At 39.4% G+C, this 23,825-nt stretch overlaps 1 protein-coding gene and 1 pseudogene across 2 annotated transcripts; both read right to left on the bottom strand.

Annotated features, from left to right (window-relative positions):
- Positions 1 to 1,832: 1,832 nt before the first annotated feature.
- Positions 1,833 to 3,323, bottom strand: LOC114621258 (annotated as a pseudogene).
- A 5,382-nt stretch (positions 3,324 to 8,705) lies between these two features.
- Positions 8,706 to 15,353, bottom strand: Nxt2 (nuclear transport factor 2 like export factor 2). 2 transcript variants are annotated; one of them, XM_028767482.1, is made up of 5 exons: positions 15,285 to 15,353; positions 14,916 to 15,006; positions 13,790 to 13,876; positions 11,391 to 11,535; positions 8,706 to 10,687 (listed from the first exon to the last, which is right to left on the bottom strand). In XM_028767482.1, the coding sequence occupies exons 2-5, from the start codon at positions 14,928 to 14,930 to the stop codon at positions 10,506 to 10,508; spliced, it is 429 nt and encodes a 142-aa protein (XP_028623315.1). In that variant the 5' UTR covers positions 14,931 to 15,006; positions 15,285 to 15,353; the 3' UTR covers positions 8,706 to 10,505. The 2 variants fall into 2 exon arrangements, with proteins under 2 accessions (XP_028623315.1, XP_028623316.1); XM_028767483.1 differs by lacking the exons at positions 14,916 to 15,006; positions 15,285 to 15,353 and adding an exon at positions 14,578 to 14,645.
- Between the last annotated feature and the right edge of the window lie 8,472 nt (positions 15,354 to 23,825).

Genomic DNA, 23,825 nt, shown 5'->3' with positions numbered 1-23,825 from the left:
CCTCTGTAAGAGCAGCAAATGTTTCTTGTGGGAATGACTTCTTCTGAAAAAAGCTGTTTACAACTTGCCTTTACAAATCACACTCTCTCTGAACCTGTAACCAACTTAGTGAAGTGCTTTGAGATCTTTTATAGCGATGTACTCCTTCTGCTTATGTACTGTATTTTCAACTTGTTCAAAATTAACTGACGTCTAAGAAAAAGCACTGCAATCTTATTATGCTTTGAACATTCTGATGTACCATGTTCCCTATTTTTCCTTTGTGATACATCCATGCTCCTGACACAGAACAGTGTATGTGCATAAGATGTTGTAGGTCAGACCTAAGGTCATTTACTGGAAACAGTGAGACACTGAAAGCCATGCCCACTTCACCTGCACAAAGTGTTGAAAACCACATAGGGTTATTTAGATTATTTATCTCGTTGTGGTTTTGCATAATGTTCTGAGTGAATGGGGCCAAAGGTCAATATCCTCCCTTGCAAGCCTTCTGTAAAGGATTAAGACAAAGCGATAATCATTCCTTTTTGAAATCATATTTGCTGTGCTGTTCAATAAACAGAGGACACCTGTGTTTGAGAGATCAAGACGATCAGGGAAGAGATTAGAATTCTTCTGCACAAGTCACACTAACTCTTGTGTAAATAAAGCCAAGAGTGCGCTGGTGAGATGGCTCTTCCAGAGGTCCTGAGTTCAATTCCCAGAAGCCACATGGTGGCTCACGACCATCTACGAGGACATCTTATGTCTTCTTCTGATATGTGAATATACATGCAGCAGAGCACTCATACATTGAATAAATAAATAAATAAATAGTTTTTAAAAACCACCATGGGGTCTCCGATCTCAGTCCAGTGGTTGGCTGAGTATCTGCATCTGTCCCAGTCAGGTGCTAGTAGAGCCTCTCAGAGAATAGCCACGCTAGGCTCCTATCTGCAAACATAACATAGTGTTATAATAGTGTCAGGATTTGGTGCCTGCCCATGAGATGGATCCCAGGATGGTCTGGTCACTGGTTGGCCATTTCTTCAGTCTCTGCTCACAGGCAAGCATTGGACTGAGGTCCGGGACCTCTATGGAAGAGTTAGAGGAAAGTTTGAAGGAGCTGAAGGGGATGGTAACCCCATAGGAAGACCAACAGTGTCAACTAACTTGGACTCCGGGGAGCTCCCAGAGACGAAGCCACCAACCAGAGAGCATACACAGGTGGGACTGAGACACATATGTAGCAGAGGACTGCTTTGTGTGGCCTCAGTAGGAGAGGATGCACCTAATTCTGAAGAGACTTGATGCCCCAGAGCAGGTGGATGCCTGGTAGGGGGGCACCCTCTCAGAGCTGAAGAAGTCTTGGATGAGGGACTGGGAGGGGGAGCAACATTTAGGATGTAAATAAATAAAATAATTTAAAAATAATACCAAGAATTAGTTTCTTTTGTATTGCACCAGCTCTTAATCACTGTGCCCAAATTGAAGGAATAAATGTTTCTGGAATGCTATTATATTTGTTTCAATTTTCACCAGATATAAATGCTTTATTTTCTCCAGGTTAAGAGTTCCAATTTCTCATCCCAATCTTCACTGGTACTTCAAACAGTTGATTCTTTGCGATGTGAATGCTTGGTAGGAAAAGAAGGAAAGTAAGGTGGACTGTATAATTGACAAAGGGGAAAAATCCAAGTTATCATTGCTTTCCGCATTGTAACATGTTCTTTTTTATTTTATTTTTTTATTTTTACTCCATGATACCATCCTGAGCACAGAATGGACACTTATTAGCTATTAGGAGGCTGTGGAAAGCCAAGGAAAATGAGGATGTCAGAGGGACTCCTGGATTAAGAACTGCGTTGGGTAGAGGCCTCCTCCTCCTCCTCCGATTCAGCTTCTGCATCTTCTTCCTCATTTTCTGCTGCAACATCACCGTCACCTTCGTTGTCATCGCCTTCATTACCCTCGTCCTCTTCCTCTTCCAAGTTTCCTGGATCTTCTCGCTGCAGAGCCAAGAGCTTCAGCTTCTCAGGGGGAAATATAATCTTCTTCCTTCTCAGATACAAAGGGCAAAAGGTTTGGGGGGGCAGATGCACCCCAGAGAAGTACTCTGCCACAGGGAGGAGGAGCCTGGCATTCACACAGTCAAACACCCACTGGGGCTGTACATAGTACCTGCCAATGATGGGGGTTTGCTGCCCAGGCTGGTCAACAATCTGGTGGGTGATACAAGAGTCTGTGACGTCATAGGTGGCTCCGATGCACAAAGACTTGTCCTAGGATACATCCCCACCAAAACACCTGATAATGAAGGCCAATGCTTCTCGGGACACCTCGCAGTTTAAGAAAAACTTCAGGCCTTCAAAGAGTTTCTTGTGCTTTTCCTGTGCCTCCTGGTCTTTCCTTCGACCTTCCTCTTATGCTGTCACCTCCCCATTGGTAGGAAACTCATCAGCCTCAGCCTCCTCTATAGCAGGCACCACCACTCGGGCCAGGCTGGCACTGAGGGCAGCCAGTTTCTCCATAGAGCTCTCAGAGCCCAATGCATATGTGTCCTCGCTGACCTTTGTTTCTCCTTGGGTTTGACCTTCAAGCTTGGGTGGGTAGTGAAGGTTGAGTGACTGGTAGAGGCGGAAGTTGACAAAGCCCAGGAGCATGGTATAGAACTCAGTGAAGGTGGCCATGACCCTGTAGTCCACATCTGTTGGATGATCATGGGAGAAAGCATAAGGTCCAATCCATATGATTGGCTGACCCAGCACCTCAGCCTGATAATTAATGCCTTTAATGGACAGGAAGATCTTTCGTAGGGTTCAGGCAGCGATGATGTAGAGCAGAAACTCCACAGTAAGCCGGAGGCACAGCTGAATGGTCTGCACATGGCATTTGCCCGTCCGAGGGAAGGTGGAGAAGAGGAAACACGTTGATAGGGCATCATCAAGGTCCCGCAAAGCATCAATAAATGTGGGGTACCTCTCCTTGACAATGTGGTCAAGTTTGTAGCTGGGTTTATTGTCCTTCGGGTGCTCTACAGAATTCCATTCGCTCTTCCCATAGGCTTTTCAGAGCTTCCGAACAAACACCTTGTACTCTCAGAATTTGCTGACAACGGGTTCATGGAGGAGGAATTTAATATCTTTGATAAGGTAAAATGTTCGAGCTGCTGTGGAACTCTTGTTAACTTTCTTATGCTTCTGTTCATGAGCATAAATACCTTTCAGGATGCACAGCCGCCTGAAATTAGGCAGGCTCAGCTGCAGCTTCTTCCATCCTTTGTTTCGAGTGATATAATTGGTGGCAGAGCCTCGTTCATACTTTTTCTTCTCCAGACCTCCCATAGCTCCACATTGAGAAACTCTCTAAGGCAGCACGGAGTGGAACCAACATGTTCTTTTTTTAAGTTAAGAAGATTCAGTTATGTTGATACCTAAACCACACAAGGATCCAACAAAGAAAGAGAACTTCAGACCAATTTCCATTATGAATATAGATGCAAAAATACTCAGTAAAATTCTCGAAAATGGACTCCAAGAACACACCAAAGCAATCATTCACCATGACCAAGTAAGCATTATCCAAGGAATACAGGGCTAGATCAATATATAGAAATCCAGCAACATAATTCTCTATATAAACAAACTCAAGGAAAAAGTCACATGATCATCTCATTAGATGCTGAAAAAGCATTTGACAAAATACAATGCCCCTTCATGTTAAAAGTCTTGGAAAGATCAGGAATTCAAGGCTCATACCTAAACATAGTAAAAGCAATATACAGAAAACCAGTAGCCAACATCAAACTAAATGGAGAGATACTTGAAGCAATCCCACTAAAATCAAGGACTAGACAAGGCTGCCCACTCTCTCCCTATCTATTCAATATAGTACTGGAAGTCCTAGCTAGAGCAATTAGACAAGAAAAAGAAGTCAAAGGGATACAAATAGGAAAGGAAGAAGTCAAAATATCACTATTTGCAGGTGATTTGATAGTATACTTAAGTGACCCCAAAACTTCCACCAGAGAACTCCTAAACCTGATAAACAAATTCAGCAAAGTGGCTGGATATAAAATTAACTCAAACAAATCAGTAGCCTTCTTCTACTCAAAGGATAAACAGGCTGAGAAAGAAATTAGGGAAGCAACACCCTTCACAATAGTCATAAATAATAGAAAATATCTTAATAGAAAATATCTAACCAAGCAAGTAAAAGATCTGTACGATAAGAATTTCAAGTCTCTGAAGAAAGAAATCAAAGATGATCTCAGAAGATGGAAAGATCTCCCATGCTCGTGGACCGGCAGGATCAACATAGTAAAAATGGCCATCTTACCAAAGCAATCTACAGAGTCAATGCAATCCCCATCAGAATTCAAACTCAGTTCATCACAGAGATTGAGCAATTCTCAAATTCACCTGGAATAACAAGAAACCTAGGATAGCAAAAACTACTCTCAACAATAAGAGAATTTCTGGGGGAATCACCGTCCATGACCTCAAGCTGTACTACAGAGCAATAGTGATAAAAGCAGCACGGTATTTGTACAGAGACAGACAGGTAGATCAATGGAATAGAATTGAAGAACTGTAGGACTGTGAAAGGTAGCCTGGCTTTTGGTCGAGCACAGGCTAGAAACTGCTGAAGACCCCAGGTGATCCTGAAGGGCCTCAGGTGGGACCTAGGTGATCCTAAGGGACAGCAGGCATTTCGCCATGCCCCTAGACACTAGGCTCCTGACAAGGACACAGCCCTCCATAGATTTGTGTCTTTCAGTCATGTAAGGGCAATGTCCTACTAGCCCCTCCACAGGTAGAAGGAGTGACCACAAGTCAGGTAGCCTCAAGACAAATCTCCATATTAATGAAGTACCTAAAGGCCAGAAGGACTTAGCCAATTAAACTTTCCTTCCCAGACTCTCCTCTCTGCAAAAGGTATTTAACCTCAAGCCCGCCCTGAGAAAACGGGGTACAGTTTCCCATCTACTTTCTGCCATGACAATAAACATCTTAAAACCATGGACTGCCTCTTTTCATTGGGATTCACCATGGGGAACAGTGGAAGAGGCCTTTGCCTACAGAGCTGCATTTAATCTCCCGCAGAAGACTCTGTGTTCTCAGCCACAGTGACCACCAACCAAGCAAGCTGACAGCTGCAACAAGCCAAAGACTCTCATCCCAGTAGGGCACAGCTGGAGTGTTCTCCCCCTCTTCCCTTCGTCCATGGACCAATCCATCCTGTGTCCTCTACTTTGTTCTCTTCCATGGCTTCCGGTGGTGCTTGGGTGCCCAAGAGACTGAGAATGAGGCAAGCTAGTTCTGGCTTCCCATTGGACCTCAGACTGTGCACCTCCACCCCCTTGAGCGGTGTCTTCACAGTGGCTTCTCACAGCCCGACACCTGCCCATTGCCAATGTGGGGTGAGTGCAGTCAAACTCCCATGTCTTGCCTCCCTGAGCAAACCTATCCCCATGGCATGGCAGATGCGGGACCCCCACTATAACCCAACAAGGAACCAGAATTAAACCCACACACTCATGGTTGTGGGCCCGTGAAAGAATAGCTTGGTTCCTGGTCAAGCACAGGCCTCAAACCCTGGACCCTATTGGGACGGTAAGTGTTCGGCCTTGCTCCCAGACTCCAGGCTCCTGACACTCGGCCAAAGACCTCCATCAGTCCTTGCCTTTTAGTCATGTAGGGCAATGACCCTATAGCACCTCCCCAAAAGAGGTTTGTGTCACCTAGCACAGGTAGAGGGCATGACTACAGGCCGCAGAGCCTCAAGAGATCTCCATATTAATGAGATACCTAAAGGCCAAAGGGCTTGCCAATTAAGCATTCCTCCCCAGACTCTTCTCCCTCCCTATTTAACTTAGGCCTGCCCTGAGAAATGGGAGCTGGGATGGGGGTAGTACAGCCACATCCACTTTCTGCCATGACAATAAACCTTTTAAAACCATGGACTCCCTTGTGTCTTTGGGAATTCACCATGGGGAATCGTAGAGAAGGCCTTTGGCTACTGAGCCGCTGCCACCACAGAGGCCAACTTAAACAAGCTAACCAACCCAGCCAAGCAAGTGCTGTAACCAAGAGTCTCCACCCCCGGGCCCCACCAGAGCTCTCCCTCTTGACCCTCTCGGCAGCGGGCCAGTCCAGCCCATGTGCCCACTCCATCTCAGTTCTTCCGTGGCTCCCAGTGGCATCTGGGAGCCCAAGGACAAAGACCACCATTCTCCTGGTCAGCTGCTTTGGCCAGGAGACCCTCAAACCAGGAGCTCTGCCCCTGAGGAACTTCAGGCTGAGACCTCTCCACTCCCAGCACTCTGCCTGGCACTGTGTGGAGTGTACACAGTCAAATTCCCACACTTCTACTCCCTGGAGCTGTGGTTCCAGACACCTGGGGTGACAGACATGTGGGAACCACAACACAACCCAGCAGGACCCATGCTTATGCTCGAGCTACAGCCCTGCACATGGTCACCTGGTCTTTGACAAAGAAGCCAAAACTATCTAGTGGAAAAAAGACAGCATATTCACCAAATGGTGCTGGCTCAACTGGCAGTTGGCATGTAGAAGAATGCAAATTGATCCATTCTTGATCCATTCTTATCTCCCTGTACAAAGCTCAAGTCCAAGTCGATCAAGGAACGCCATATAAAACCAGATACACTAAATCTAATAGAAGAGAAAGTGGGGAAGAGTCTCAAACACATGGGCACAAGGCGGGATTTCCTGAACAGAACACCAATGGCTCAGGCTCTAAGACCAAGTATTGACAAATGGGACCTCATAAAATTGAAAAGCTTTTGTAATGCAAAGGACACTATCAACAGGACAAAACAGCAACCAACAGATTGGGAAAACAGATTACCACACAAATATTCAATAGAGGGCTAATATACAAAATATACAAAGAACTCAAGAAGTTAGACTCCAGAAAACCAAATAACCCTATTTAAAAATGGGATCCAGAGCTAAACAAAGAATTCTCAACTGAGGAATCTGGAATGGCTGAGAAGCACCTAAAGAAATATTCAACATCCTTAGTCCTCAGGGAAATGCAAACCAAAATAACCATGAGATTCCATCTCACACAAGTCAGAATGGGTAAGATTAAAAACTCAGGTGACTGCAGATGCTGACAAGGATGTGGAGAAAGGGGAACACTCCTCCATTGCTGGTGGGATTGCAATTTGGGACAACCACTCTGGAAATCAGTCTGGCGGTTCCTCAGAAAACTGGCCATATTACTAACTGAGGACCCAGCTACACCACTTCTGAGCATATACCCCCCAAAAATGCTCCAACATATAACAAGGACATATGCTCCACTATGTTCATAGCAGCCTTATTTATAATAGCCAGAAGCAGGAAAGAACCCAGATGTCTTTCAACAGAGGAATGGATACAGAAAATGTGGTACTTTTACATAATGGAGTACTACTCAGCTATTAAAAACAATGACTTCATGAATTTTGCAGGCAAATGGATAGAACTAGAAAATATCATCCTGAATGATGTAACCTAGTTACAAAAGAACACACATGATATGTAAGTGGATATTGGAAAAAAATCTTGGAATACCCACTATACCACTCATAGACCATATGAAGCTTAAGAAGAAGGAAGACCAAAATGTAGTTGCTTCAGTCCTACTTAGAAGGGGGAACAAAGTAATCACTGGAGGTAGAGGTAGGGAGAGACATGGGAGGGAGAGAGGAAGGGGAGGGAGAGAGGGGGCAGGATCAGGTGGGGGAAGAGACAGGGAAGAAGGGTCAGCAAATTGAATGAAGATATGTAGCAGTGGGAGATGGGGAGCTGGGGGTGGCCATTAGGAAGTCTCAGATGCCAGGAAAGCAAGAGGCTCCTAGGACACAACGGGGATGCCATTAACTGAAATACCCAAAAAAGGGGAGAGAAAACCTGTAGAGACCATATCCAGAGGTTAGGCACAGCCCCCAGTTGAGGGATAGAGCCACCCACCCATCTCAAAAGTATTAAACCAGAATTGCTCCTGTCTAAAGAAAATGCAGGGACAAAGAGTGGAGCAGAGACTGAAGGAAAGACCATCCAGAGACTGTCCCACCTAGGGATCTATCCCATATGCAGCCACCAAACCCAATTTGTGGCTGCTAAGAAGTGCTTGCTGACAGGAACCTGATATAGCTGTGTCCTGAGAGGCTCTGCCAGAGCCTGACAAATACAGATGTGGATGCTCATAGCCAACCATTGGACTGACCAAGGGGACCCCAATGGAGGAATTAGAGAAAGGACTGAAGGAGCTGAAGGGGTTTGCAACCCCATAGGAAGAACAACAATATCAACCAAACAGACCTCCCCCACAGCTCCCAGAACTAAACCATCCACCAACAAGTACACATGGAGGGACCCATGGCTCCAGCTGCATATGTAGCAGAGGATGGCCTTATCTGACATCAATGAGAGGGGAGGCCCTTGGCCCTGTGAAGGCTTAATGCCCCAGTGTAGTACAGTGAGGCTGAGACAGGAGTGGATGGCTGAGTGGATAGGGAGCTCCCTCATAGAAGCAGGGGGACGTGGAATGGGGTAGAGGGTTTGCAGAGTGGAAACTGGGAAGGAGGATAACATTTTAAATATAAATAAGTAAAGTAACCAATAAAATTTTAAAAGGAAATCTTATAATGAATTGGTTCCCATCTTTGGGCCTTAAATACAAAAACAAAAACATCTTAAGAAAGACTTGTGAAAACTTGTGAAAATGCAAATTTTATTTTATTTTTAAGTTATAAAAATATGAACATGTCAAAAATAGTTTAGTCCACATATGAGCAGTTCCAGCCATTTAAAGTCATACACACTATGGAACTATACAGCGTATGGATAAAATAATTTACAATGGTTCAATTCTGTTATTGCTAATTATACACAGTTTTTGAAATTGTTCTCCACCAATAGAAAGGGCAGTGATTGGGCATTTTAATTATTTCTGCTAAAGATATATTTAGTGGAAAAAATTGAAGATAAGAAAAGCTCACTCCGAATAGACTAGAATGTGTATGTTTTGATAAGAACTGAAATGAGCCATGGTTTTAATATCAGTTCTATCCCCTTCTATTTAATTTAAATAATACAATAATTACAAATTTAGTGCATTTCTGGCCAAAGTAAATTACTAGTTTTAAAATTGAGTGGTAAATAATTTAATTTTGATCATACTACAGAACAAAGCTAGAATGCTTAGCTTAAAATATTTTAAAATTTCGAAGAATTATAAAGTTTAATTAAAAGCTAAAACGTTTTTTTTTTCTGTCTTTATAAGCTAAGACATAAAGTTAATGAGTTTGTTCCTTTGAAGTTTATCATGAAGATCTTTTCTTTGATTTTTGGTTTTTTTAACCATAGGCAGAAATGCTTTAATATTTTTTTATCCAGTGCCATACAGAAATAAATCATAAAATCAGACTTAATGTTAAAAAGTAAGCAATACAGTTGACAGTGCAAAAACAAGAGAAGAAAATTGTTCCTGTGAGTGGCAGGTAATATACGGGCAGCTTTGGGCTTGTAGTTGACACGAAAGACTTTGGAGTTCAGCATGCACAGAGACTAGGCAGTAGCTTGCTTTCTAAATGTCAGATTCTGAGACCAAGTTAAGTTTCCTGCTGATATCTTAATTGTTTATGCTCATAAATAAACTGGGATGGATACTGGAGACAAGCACGAAGGGGAAGGACAATGATCCTAAGATCTAGTTTTTAGGACCACTCTCGTTTTTGGCTTGCGTCTTAGTTCTCTGTATTTCTCACTCCTACTCTCCGCATTAGAGCTTTTATTTTCACTCCAATTTATCACATAAATCTCTTGACCTGAAGCTGCCACAAAAATGTTTCAGAGTTGTTACTGCCACTAAATGCACCCAATATGCAAGTATCAGCCAAAACATCTTCCTCCCATCAAGCTGATCACCTCATTTCAAAAGGAAATATGTCAATGTGAGAAAACAGCATTGACTATTGTACACTTAGATGCAATTCAAACATATCAGAACACTAGCATAAAACTAAGTTGAGCTGACTTCAAATATCTATACTTATATATTAAAACTTCAGTACCAGTGTTATTCGTAAACAGGCATGTGCTTCATTGAGAAATTACCCTAATAAGTGAAAAACCACTACTTCTTCCTACAAAGGTATCTTGTGCTATCCCATAGACAGTATTACTAAAGGATTCCATTTGTGCAATAGACTGGGTTCACAGTGAGTATCTTCATATCTAGATCTTGTGTAACATTACTTTGAGAGTGTCAGTAGTGGAATGTATGCATAAGGCATGTAAAAAAAAAACCTATCTTTAAAGCTCTTAAGTGCAATAATCCAAACTGGCAGCTGATCGAGCAAAGTCGCTGCTAGGAATAAAAAAATATCACATACATTTAGTTTTACCACATACACTTAAGTTTATACTACTTTTGCAACGAAATATATTAATTCACATTAAACTTCTCTTGCTGGAACTAATGGACCAACAGAATGGGCTTTTGCTCCTTTAAATACTAGCCCAATCTTGAAAACGGAAGCAATCACTTGCGATCTTCCACACAGTGCTGTTAGGCGTGCTCTGCGCAGTCAGCAGGAAATTCTGGTTAAAGAAGTGCTGCTTGTTTCCATCAAACTTCACGACTCCACTGGTCACAACAAGCACTGTAGTCTGGCACTGGGTAGCTTGCTCTTAGCAACATAAACAAGAGAAATAGGTCACTTTCCATATCTAACTTTATGATGTCATGTTAAAGATTTTTAAAATGAATATTCTGTACTTTTAGCAGGAAACCTAAAGTCAATAGTCGAATATTTAAAAAAAAATATTAAGATGATTTTTCAGTCCAGAAAGATTTTCAGGGTACTCTCAAGTTTCAAAACAGAGATTATAAGCTAACATGACCATATGTTCCCTATATGTGTTAATATTTTATTATCTATGTAACATCATTCATAGTTTGTTTCTGAAGCCATTCTTCAGGAAATCTAAGGGGAAATATCATTATAAACAACTACATAAGACAGTAAGTACCCCATCTAGAGGTAAGTATTGTACACGGCATCAATCCACTGAGAATCAGATTCTGTCACAAGTTATTCTTTCACACAATACAGTTCACTGAAATTTTAACAATCAAATACATTCATCTATTTTTCTGTAGGCGTTCTCTTTTCACTAACAAAAAAAATCTCAATCTCCCAAAATTAACGGTGGTTTTCTGGAGTGAAAAGCAGCTAAAAGAAGCCCCAAAGCCTGACTGTATAAATTATTATTCATGACACTTAACTCGCTCAAATAAGTAAACACACTCACTGTTGAAGGGTACTGCTGCTTGGGCTGTAAACCTCAGTGTTGACTAACAGAAAATAAAGGAGATACTTCGATACTTACCATGAACTGGTTGGCAATCTAACATATTGATCTGGAATTCGCTGGAAGGCAACATCTCAAAAAAATTAGCAAGGGCTTCCAGCCCTGTAACAACATTTCCATTCCAGATTAGAGTGGCCTTGTCCAAATACAGCCTGACAAGTGCCTAAAAATAAAGGAAAACGTTAAAAATGGATTTTTTTTTTACCCATAAGCATCTTTCTACAAATGCATTAAAAGATTAGACAATATGTAAACATTTTCATGGCACAGTGTCTACCTCCACTGTCTCTATTTCCACTTCTTTTGCCTCGTGACTTTTGCAAAATAATGTGACCATGACTTCTATCTTGCCTTGAATAGGTATTATCTAACTCTGTAAAGCTGGAAAGTCATATGTCAATATTTCCATTTTAGTTTTGATGAGAAAAACTTGCATCCCTTGAATAGTAAGAGTTTTAAAGCTTTGATATTTAAAAATGAAGTAAGTGATCACAAATCCCAAGCACATGCAGTTTCAATCCAGTTTTGGTTTCTCTTTTTCCAATCCTGAGAATTAGGTTGCCATTTAAGCCCTAATATACTTTAATTCTAGTGACTAAATACTTGTGAATAATTTGATGCTTTAGTATTGGCATAGTAAGCTCAAAGGAGTCAGAATCACCTAAAGTAGTGCTTTTGACAGTGTGTGTGATAAGGTCCAAATGAGACAAAAATCCAACTCTTTTGGGTCAAGTGACACATTACTTGTTTTATTCTCAAAGGTAAGTTGGATTAAAAGGATCACACATATCTCTGTACTGATAATGAACTTTTTTTTTTTATTTTAAACATTTGCCTTGTATCACAGGCTGGTCTCAAACCCAGAATCTTGTCTCAGCCTCTAGAATTCTACAATTATAGGCGTGTACCAATAGAGGTTTGGCTATGGTGTCCCCTACGTCTGTCTGTCTCTCTGTCTCTGTCTCTCTCTCTCTTTATCTCTCTATCTCTATCTCTCATCTATTTTTCTGAAACAGGATCTTACTTTGTAGCTCTGGCTGTCCTGAAACTCACTATGTATACCAGGCTGTCCTTAAATTTAAAGATCCACCTGCTTCTGCCTCCCAAGTGCTGAGATTAAAGGCCTGTGACATTAAACTCAACAGTTTATATTAGTTCTGAAAGCACCAAGACAGGACAAATGACAAATATTCCTGACAAGGGACAATAAACATCCATTGTCATAGATTTTCCCACCCCGACTTCCATGTCAGCAAGAGTAACGTGTTTTATCTTACTTTAAAATTTTTTTAAAATAACAAAACAGTTTTGTACTGGAAGGAGAACAAGCAAGACTCATTTCATCACATACTGGAATAATTAATTTCTTTAAAATAGAATTGAGGTGGAGTTGAGAGATGGCTCAGTGGTTAAGAGCACTAACTGTTCTTCCAGAGGACCTGAGTTCAAATCCCAGCAACCACATGTCAGTTCACAACTATGTAACTTCAGTTCATTTATGCAGGCAAAACACAAATGCGCATAAAAGTCTATAAAAATAGAGTTGAGGAATAAATTACAACGAAAACAAAAAATGATGTCAGATCTTGATCTATTAAAAACTGAAAGCACGTACATTACTTGGACTCTTATTGTGAACATCAGTTACAACTGTGAAGCTTAAGCAGACATTTTCTATTAGTATAAAAAATAAAAGAAGCAAACCAAGAGACATCCCTGCAATGGTACACCATTCCACACCACCATCATTTCTATAACTATGTTAATTCCAGGGACGTTAAAAAAGATCAATCATTTATGTACAGGTATGCTGGACCCAGTTATATGAAGTGTTTAAATTAATTCCTGAACTGGTGATATAGGACAGTGGTACAGTACTTGCATAATATGTTAAGTTCAATTTTCAGAACCACAATTTTTTCCTATTTAAAAATAAAACGAGGTTAAGAAAAGTTGGGACTTTGCCTAAGAGCATGGTACTAGGTAAAGGCAAACTTATGATATGATTCCAGAGCTGATAGCCCCACTAAAACGTTACCATACCTTCTATAAGCAACTAATTTTCTTTTCCTTTTATATTTTTATTTAAAATAATTTTTAAACTTAAATATATTTTGATCATATTCTTTCTCTCCCCCAAGTTTCACCATATCCTCTCCCTAGCCTTTCAATGTGTTGGGTTTCAAAAAATGCAAACAAAAACTTAATACAATGAACCACTCCCCAAAAGGAGAAAACAAAATAAAACAACACCAAAACATAAAAAAACAACAAAAAACAAAAACAATACACCAAACTGTAATCCAATAAAAACAACTCTTAAAGAAATCTTGCACAATAATTACATATGCAAGTCAGATAAATGGTATTTTAAAAATAATATTTAAACAAAGAATAATAGAGACTATAAAACTCACATGTCGTCTTTTGTCCATTGTCTCATAGTAAATATTGACAAACTCCTCAGCAGCTCTACATGCCTGATCCACATAGGTTTTAAAATCCTACAAGAAAATTTTCACAAAGGTAAATTATAATTCCACCAATCCCCCTCAAGCAAAAAATACACAAAAGAGGTTGTCAATTTATGCTCTATCATTCTAAAGCTGCATTTAAAATCCATTCCTATCACATAAATTTGAGTATTTTAAAGGTTAAGGAACACATTTCAGCTTAAAAGGTCTGCTGCTAGTTTTAGGTGTATGTCTTTAAAACATATTCATCTCCCATTTTTTTTCCACTCTTCACATATAAATCTGGGCTCTTTGTTTGGCATGTAAATAAAGCTCTGTATTATAAAGCATTCGCCTACAAAAGTGCACCACAGTAAAAAAAAAAATTGGAAATTTTTATTTATGCTGATTTTACTGTAAATATTCATACAATTTTTTTTTATAAAAGAAAAAAAAAGAAAAAAAAGTGCGCCACAGTAAGTGTAACTCAGAGCTGTGGGGAGACAGGATCCTAGGTGTGAGGTGTGGGCAATCTTTGAGTAGGCTAGCAAAGTGCTTCATTTCAACTTATGACCAAGCTCAAACGCTACTGCGTTAAAAAAAAAAAGACCAAGCTCAAAAGCTACTGAGTTAAAACAAAAACAAAAACAAAAACAAAACAAAACAAAAAACCTCCAAAAATCCTGTCAAAATCCATGTGAAAATCTAAGCAGCCTCACTTAAAAATTTTCTTCCGTTATATAACTACTTACTGGTGTTCGGAAGTGAACTGTAGAAATGAAGAAATGAAACCCCTCACAAGAGGATCCCTGAGGAAGTAACTTTTTTTTTAAAGTGCCAACTGAAAAAGTGCCCACTGAAAGCTGAGGGCCACTCATCCTCCCGCTACCCTCCCACCTGCCGCTCTTTCTCAGGACCAGGGGGCGGGCGGAGGGCGCGAGCCCCGCCTCAGGGGCTGGCGGGCCAGACCCTGATTCGCCACTTGCTCACGTGTCCAAGCCCCGCTCGCGCCGCCGCCGCGCCACCCCTCCTCTCCCCGCTGCCTTCTGAGGCCTCCTCCTCAGCCCGGCGCAAGGTGTCACGCACTCACCACAGCCATGGCCATCGGGGAGCTTGAAATGGTCTGCTCTGGCGCCCGCACTGGAGGCGTCAGCACCTTCTCGCTCGGTTGGGTCCTTTGGCTACGGAAGGATGAAATGTTTAGCAACAAAATGAACAGCGCCAAAGCCACAGAATTTCCAACACGCCCATTGTCCCCCGGAAGTAGCTCAGTCCGGTGTTAAAATCATCCCGAAGTTCCAACTTTAAGCAGCGTTTCCCTTCAGTTCCGACTGATCCCGCCCATCTGTTTTAAATAACTTGCAAACTGTTTCTTTAGCATAAGAGAAACACACAAATGAAAAAAACTAACCAATTAACCCCATCCCCCCAAAACTCCAGCAAAACAAAAGGTGAGGACCTTGCTTTTGTAATCTTAATATGGAAAACAAACGCATCTCAATTTCCCAGCTACCTGTCCTTACACAAGTTAAAATTAAAAGTCCAATTGTGGGTGGGGACGTCTTTACTCGAGGAGACGGCCCAAAATTTGAAGGCCAATGAGAAATGGAAAAGGACTTCGCCAGTAGCCAATAGGAAAAGGGGGCAGAACTTAGAACGGGACACTAACTGCCAAGTACACGAGGGCTGAAAACTGTTTAAAGTACATAAGCGGTTGGAAACTGTTTAAAGTTCTAGAACGTTCGCCACTCTGAGCCTCAGTCACTAACGCTTCACTTGGATGCCTACAATTTCCCACTGTTTAAAACACAAGCATTTTACTGATTTTCTCCGCTTTGGGGGGATTAAATAACAAGGATCACCCCCCCCAACCCTATGGTGTATGTTTCCACAGATTATTCAAGAACAGCACAACAAGAAACAGTTTAGTAGTGATCACAAGCACGTTTCTAAACATTTTTACTCATACTCAACTATTTATGACAACTATAAGTTAAATGTTTTGTCATCAGTCTATAAAAAAAGTGATTAACCAGTGACTACATAGGATTTAAATTCAAGGAAACTGGTTTCACTACTACACTGCCATTTCTTAAACCGGTTGGTTTCAAAGCGGCGACCGCGAGACTTCTAAACTTTAAAACAAATATTTCTATAAACTTACTATCTGTAGTTGGTTTGTGGATCCTCATAGGAACTGCCAGCCTTTCCATAATATTTGTCCCCATTGGACCAGTTAGTACCACATTTTTTTCATGTCTTTATTCTCCATCAGCTCTCACGATCAACCTTCACCTTCACTTCTCCGACTGCGAGTAACTGAGGATGACTGCGCAGGACTCAACTTCAGTTACTTCCGCTTTGTCTATTATGATGCTTGCTTCCTGTATTATTACAACTTCCGGGGCAGCTGCTCTCACGTGATGCTCCGCTGTTCTTCATATGCTAAAGAATCACAGTTCTGTATCTTTGGTTCGACATTTTTTATGGAGATGAATTATACGTACTGAATCTGACTAATAGTGAAAATGAGAATGCTCTGTATGTTTCTCAGGTTTCTCAGACACTCAAATCCAAAATTTAAACTAATTTTATTACAGTTTATTTCTATTCTATATTTTCTCTGTCATCTGTACATGGATCTTTGGATTTTTTTTATTAATGTTTGGTTCTCTTATTATTTATTCTATCAACAAGTAGTTATACTCATTTACTGTGGATCAGGCATTGTGCAAAGCTTTAGCTGCTAAGCAGTGAACATAGTCGATATAATACCATTGCAAAGCTTACTGACTAACAAAAATAGCAAGCAATCAAGTATGTATTAATAAGGTTTAAAGGAATTCCATGTAATGAATTCTGAATATCTAGTTTTGGCCAATCTCTAAAACATTTTCAACCCAATCTTCTCTCCATCTCTGCCTTTCTAACCCCTCTTCCCTTTTCCTTCTTCCCTCCTGCACTCCCTTCTCCTCCTCCCACTCGTACCTCTTCTTTTTACATTTAATCACTCTATCCCCACCGCCACAGTGCTAATATTTAAAACTATATTGATGTGTTTTTTAAAATTTACTTTTTACAGAGTTCTCTCCAAAATTTAAGAAAGTTTAGTAAATTACATTTCCTCTCAAATTACCTACTGTCCATTGTTATATTGTTTTCGGCTTTTCTTCAATATAGGAAGATATTTAATGTAATTTCATTCAATCTTCACAAAACACAGAGAGGTAAATATTAATATTATCCATATATTTAAGATTTTGAGAGACTGGAGAGATGACTCAGCAGTTAAGAGCACTGACTGCTCTTCTAGAGGTCCCGAGTTTAATTCCCAGCAACCACATGCTGCCTCCCAATCATCTGTAATATCTGAAGAGAGTGTCAGTGTACTCACATACATAAAATAAATAAATAAATAAATAAATAAATAAATAAATAAATAAATATTTTTTAAAAAGGAATTTGAGATGAAACTCAAATGAGAAAAAAAACAAAAACCGAAAACCAAAACCTTTGCTGGGATGACATAGTTTGGGCTGGTGAGATGGCTCAGCAGTTAAGAGCACTGACTGTTCTTCCAGAGGTCCCGAGTTCAATTCCCAGCAACCACATGGTGGCTCACCACCATCTGTAATGGGATGCAACGCCCTCCTCTGGTGTGTCTGAAGACAGTGGCAGTGTACTCATATATATAAAATAAATAAATAAATGAATAAATAAATAAAATACATCAAAAATATTTTTTTAAAAGAGTTTCTCCTGCAGAGGGCCTGGGTTTAGTTCCTATGACCCAGATCAGTCAGCTTGCAACTGTCTGTAACTTCAGTTCCAGAAGATAAAATGTCTTCTGGCCTTTTCTGGTATCAGCATGCATGTGGTACATCTACATATATTCAGGCACACTCACATACACATAATCATTTTAAAACAAGATGATACAACTATCATTTATTCATTTAATACTTATTAATTAATTTATTATTTATTCATTTTTTAAAAGTGGAAACAAGGGTTTTTGAAAGTCAGTTGTGTTGGATGGTGTTTTGTTGGTGCAAACATGAAGGAGTGTTTTGTTGAAGTAGACATAGGTGAAACGATGTTTTTTTAAAGTAAGTATGTGAAAGGACACATGATGAAGGACTTTTTTGTTAACGACACATATGTATTGGACTGGCTTATATTGTGTAGTTGAGCTTCCTTTGTCAGGACTTTATAGAAAGAATCATATTTTAAAAACTTTTGGTGGTATGCTGCAGCTTCTTGCTGCTCCGTGCACTCAGGCCTTCCTTCCTTCCTTCCTTCCTTCCTTCCTTCCTTCCTTCCTTCCTTCCTTCCTTTCTATGTATTACTTTTTTTCTTTTCTTCCTCCATCTCCTTCTTCTTGATTTGCTTACTTCATTTCCACCTGTCTTTCAGATACCTGGGCAAGTATGTTCACTTTTGGGAAGCTTTACCTTCTTTAATTTTTTTCTGGAAACATATTGTATAGGATACAGCTCTAAGGCCTATAGAGGTGGCTAATGGGATGAACAATAGTGCTCAAGGAATAAAGAAGTACTGAGATTTGGGAAAGCGGTATTTGGTTGGAGGAGGAAAGAAAACTCAATAGTTTTATACTGATTTTTATTGCACATAATTTTGTGCTACGATGGGAGAATTACTACATTGAGTAGCTACAAAGGTGTGAGGTTGGGTAAAATAATGACACTGAAGCACGTATTGGGCTCTGAGTCTTGTATCTTTAAATTGAAAACATTAGAAAAACATATTGGATATGTGTTGAGGTATGGAGGACAACAACCAGTGAAAAAGAAAACAACAGGTGAGAAACAAGGTTCATCATTGCTAGAAAACTGCAATTGTTTAAAGTACAACAGTGACTAGGAACTGTATTAAAGAGCTTTCCATGAATCAAAATAACATTGTGATTAAACACACTATTTTTGTCATCAGCCTGAATTCAAATTCTAATGATGCTGCTGAGTAGCTTCCTGACCTTGAAGAAATTACCTAGGCATTATACAGCTCAGTCTTTCAATCTGTAAAATGGAAATAATATTAGTATATATTTCAAAACATTGCTGGAATAGACAAAATGACTCATTGGAAAAGGAGCCTGCCACCAAAACTGATGAATGTCAGTTCAGTCTCCAGTACATACATTGTGGAAGAAGAGAATGGACAAGATGTCATCCGCCTCCACATTTGCATCATGGTGTGCATCCCTCCTCCACAGATAATCGATAAGTAAGTAAGTGCATTTTGAAAAGCTCATTGTTATGATAGTCACTCGGACTTTCATGTGCTCTCTGTTTGAAAAATAAAATTTCCTATCCATATCAGAGTTTAGCAGCTCAATCTCTAAGAAGATGAAATAGGAGGAGATTATAGATAATTTTGGAGGTAGGAAGCAGCATCAGTAAGTTCAGGAAAGAATTGAAAAGCCTTGCAAAACAGACAATAAAAGCAATAGATGGTGTGTGTGTGTGCGTGTGCGTGTGCATGTGTGTGTGTGTGTGTGTGTTACTATTCCTTATAGCTGTATTGTACAACCAGCTCTTCTAAAGTAGAGACCTAGGAGGATTAAAGTTCTTGATAATTAATGCAATCTCACATGAATGTTTCCATTGCATCAGATTTGAGCAGGAACAATCTAGAAACTCGGGGGCAAGGGTCGAGTCTGAGTAGTCAGTAACTTCCTTTTGGGTCTCTATTTGGCAAGCATCTTGTTCATACTGAACAATGCTCTTCAATACCTTTTAATTTAGAAATTACTTTATATACCACATGAGCTACTCATTTAGAGTATTTGCTCTGAGAGTTTTTATATAGTCAAAGATTTATTCAAGTGTTATTACAAACAGGTTTTCCTTTATCAGTTGATTATGATTTGCTCTTAATTCCAGCTTCTGGCAGACACTAATATACTGCCTCTCTCTAGACATCTACCTATTTTGGACATTTCATGTAAGTGGAATTGTACAAATGTGATCATTTGTGTTTGACTTCTTTAATCTAGAATATTTCTGACATCTCCATGTCCTTTGAATCCTTTCAAATAGTGCTACTTTCTGGTGACTAAGCATTCAAATATATGAGCCTGTTGGGCCATTATTATTCAAACTGCCACAGTATCTAATACTTTATACAGTAATTTAAAACACTATATTTTTAAAAAAGAGATCATGCCATTTGACAAAATATGAATGATGAGTAAAATAAGCCAGTTATAGGAAGAAAATATTGTATAATCTCTTTTATATGCGGAATCTATTGTTATATGCATAGAATAAAACAGTAATTCTTAGGAGCAAGCTGTTGAAGAGAGTGGGGAGATGCAGGTCAAAGGACAAAAAGTAGCAGTCTACAGAGCTAACATACAACAAGAGTCCTAGTTAATAGTAGTGCATTGTATTCAGGAACTGTAAATAATTAGATTGCATATGATTTTGTCATAAAAGGAAAATGGATAACTGTGTGAGATAATTAGTATCTTTTTTTATCTTAAATAGACACAATGAGATCTATATTTAAAATATTTTATAGTAAACACTCTTATTACTTGCATACTTATTTTTTCTAGTAGATTTGGCATTTCTTGGAATAACAATGTAATTTTCATGTGTTTTCCACCCTGATCACTGACACAGAGTTAAAAAAACAATCTTACAGAGTATGGGGTTGAAATTGAGTGACCAAATACAATTTCGTCCTTTTGTAAACCTCCCTACATCCCCATACTGAATCCATTCTGGAAGAAGCAAAGGTGTGAATTAATTTCCTGCAAAGGGATTTTTTCTTTCCTGTGACACAGAAGTGAAAGCATAATCCATTTTCACCTCATTACATTCCAATTGCCTCCTCTATGGGGCATTCACAAGTCTTATCTTCAAGGGAGAACAATTCCTTCAACTCCCTGCTGGAAACTTGGCCTTCAATTAATTATTTTCAGAATAAAAACATATAATAAGCCCTTTGTATTTGTTGAGCTTTCTGGTTTCTGGAAGTCCTGCTGAGCCTCTGGTTCATCCAGTCTGAAAATTTCTTAGAAAAATATGATTATGATTGTCAAGATATTGCAAAAAAGTTCTGGCCTAAATATATTTAATTAACAAGATGACAAACTAAAATATGAACATTTCCTTATCTTTTTTTGCTCAACCAGTGAAATGTCCTTCATACTATTTATTTTGTATTCTCTCCTTTTTATCATCCAACCTTCATCCCTCCACAAACTCAAGTCAAAATAAAAAATTATGAAGAAAATATGTGACTTTTCTCTGCCAAACAGAAAGAATATGTACTTATGTACTTAATGTAATGATTCAGTTTTTCAGTTACTTTGGATTATATTTTCTGACATTAACATAAATCAATCAACGTTTTTCAGTAACAAAGTATTTTGTGAAAATCAGGATTGAACACAGCATTTCACCTGTGCTAGATAATCACTGCATCACTGAGTTATATGTCTAATCGGCATTTTTAGTATGTGTTTGGCATAACTTTATCATTTTATTTTCAATGTTTCTGAGTTCTCGTATTGATATGTGTCCTTTCAAAATTTCATATATGTAACAAGTAAAGAAAAAGAGGCCAGAGGCCTTAAAATTGAGAGAGAACAAGGAATGGTGGATATATGGATAAACAGTAATTTTTCAGTCCATGTGGCTGGATGTCTCAGCTGGTTTTCAAAATATACTGGAATCTCAAAGAAGTAGATTCTAATGCCAGTGAAGGAATAGGCTTGTTAGTGAGGCCAGAGCAAGTAGGCAAAGAGCAAAAGCTTCCTTCTTCCTCATCTTTATATAGTTCTTGATTGAAGGTGTGTCTTCCGACCTCAAAGATCTGAACTAGAATTACATCTTTTCACTTCAAAATCTCTCACAAGTGTGTCCTTCTATTTTGGGGTTTTAATTAATTCCAGATGTAGTCAAATTGACAACTAAGGATAGCCATCACAATTACAGTAATTTTCCTAATGTTCAAGTGTGTTGCTTGCTAGATTTTATGTATATGCTCATGTAAAAACGGTAACAAATTGGAGTGATTGCATTGATCCAGAAAGCTCCTTCCTATTCTCCCCTAGTACATACTTCTTAAAAGTACCTATAATGACTTGTCTGGTTATAGGTAGGTCTTGATAGTTATTAGTCTCTGTATAAATCACATAACACAGTTCTTTGACATGGCTTCTTAAATGTTAAATCAAACTTTTTAATTGACTAATGGGGGTGGAGAGATGGCTTAGTGATTAAAATGCCATTTGTACACGTCATGCAATATGTATATCAAACAAATAAATACATCTGTTTGACATAATTATCATTTCTCAAGAAATGATTTAATATCAATCTTTAATTTACAATTTTGAAATATAGTATGGCTTATTAACTACTATCACTTAGGTATACAACAGATCTTGAAGCTCTTGGGTTTTTTTTTTTCCCGCATTGGGCATCATTGTGAGATTCATGCCTGTTGCTGTGTTGTAACCTGTTGTTTCACATTAATTTGTGGTATTTATATAAATGTACAACAGTGTACCTATCCCCTCTCCTATCAACCGATCTTTGCATTGTTTTCAGTTTAGAGATGTTTGAAATAAAGTTGGTGTGGATATACATGTTTGTATTGTGAATAGAGCTCATTTACTTTCTGTAAAGAGTTGAAATAGCTAGATTGTAGTGTCTAAATATGATTAGCTCTGTGAGATAATGGCAGAAATCATTCAAATTGATACATTTACCAATAATCTTTGTTGTTGCTTTACTTTACAAGGTATGTTTTCTTTGTGTACTGTAGCCATCCAGAGGCCATGGAAGAACTGGATTTACCTGAAAGGGGGCTGGAAATGAAAACGAGACTGGTGTGCTAGAGAAGCATGAAGCCAAGACAAGGTTCTGATCAAGGCTCAAAGTTTAATATTCAGCACTGTGTTTATATCGGGGAAATCCACTGAACCCATCTTGGTTTCAGCTGGATAATGTTGCATAGCAGGCTCAGCAGGCAGTTTCTTCTACCTTCTTAGAGGAAGTTGCAAGTGTAAACAAAGCAGATGACTTCACCAACCTGTTAAGGTCCTTTAGGAGTTGTAAGTGTAAACAAAGCAGATGACTTCATGTAGGTATTAAGGTCTTGTGTGGTAAACAAGGTCTGTTTGGTCTGCTCAAGGCTGGGAAGGGGAAAATCTCCCCTTTTCTGTTTTTTAAAGATGAGCAGTACTAGTAGCTGAATGGGGGCACAAGATTTAGTTGTTTGCCATAATCTCATCTAGGGTAAAGAGTGGCTGGGTGACAGTGTATGTCTTAGGTCAGTGTCTATATTGCTCCTTATTACCCGACAAGGAGAACACACATAGCAGTATTGATGTGTAGCCCTGGCTGTCCTGGAACACAGGCCAGGCTAGTCTCAAACTCACAGATATCCACCTGATTCTGCCTCTTGAGTACTGGTTTTAAAGGCATGAGTCACTGCTACTCAGTTTGGTGATGTTTTTAAAATTCCACTTACTCTACATTTTTCCCCAATTGGCATTGTAAATAAATTTCATTTTGAACTATTTTGGAGGCTATGTGGTGGTATTTCACAATAGTAGGTAAAGAGTTAAGATCTTTATTCTTATTGGCTGTGTATTTGCTCTTTATAGTGAAAAGCCTATTTGTATATTTTACTCATTTAAAAAAATCTGCATTCTAGTTGGACAATCATGGCAGCCCTGGTGGCACAAGCCTGTATCATAGGCAGGAGGATCTCTGAGTTTGAGACTAGCCTGGTCGAGAAAGCAACTTCCAGGGCAGCTAGAGCTATACAGTGAGACCCTGTCTTGAAATGGTTTCTGCTAACTGAATATAACTTAAGCACCATGAAATACCTGGAAAATGATAACATGAACCATCATATGCCAGGCATCATGTGTGACTCTGTATGTGTGAGGGAGGGAGAGAGAGAGCGAGAGCGAGAGCGAGAGCGAGAGCGAGAGCGAGAGCGAGAGCGAGAG

The sequence above is a fragment of the Grammomys surdaster genome, unplaced genomic scaffold (genome assembly GCF_004785775.1).
Source record: "Grammomys surdaster isolate TR1022 unplaced genomic scaffold, NIH_TR_1.0 173, whole genome shotgun sequence".
Taxonomy (NCBI): Eukaryota; Metazoa; Chordata; class Mammalia; order Rodentia; family Muridae; genus Grammomys; species Grammomys surdaster.
This window is presented reverse-complemented; position numbering and strand designations above follow the sequence as displayed.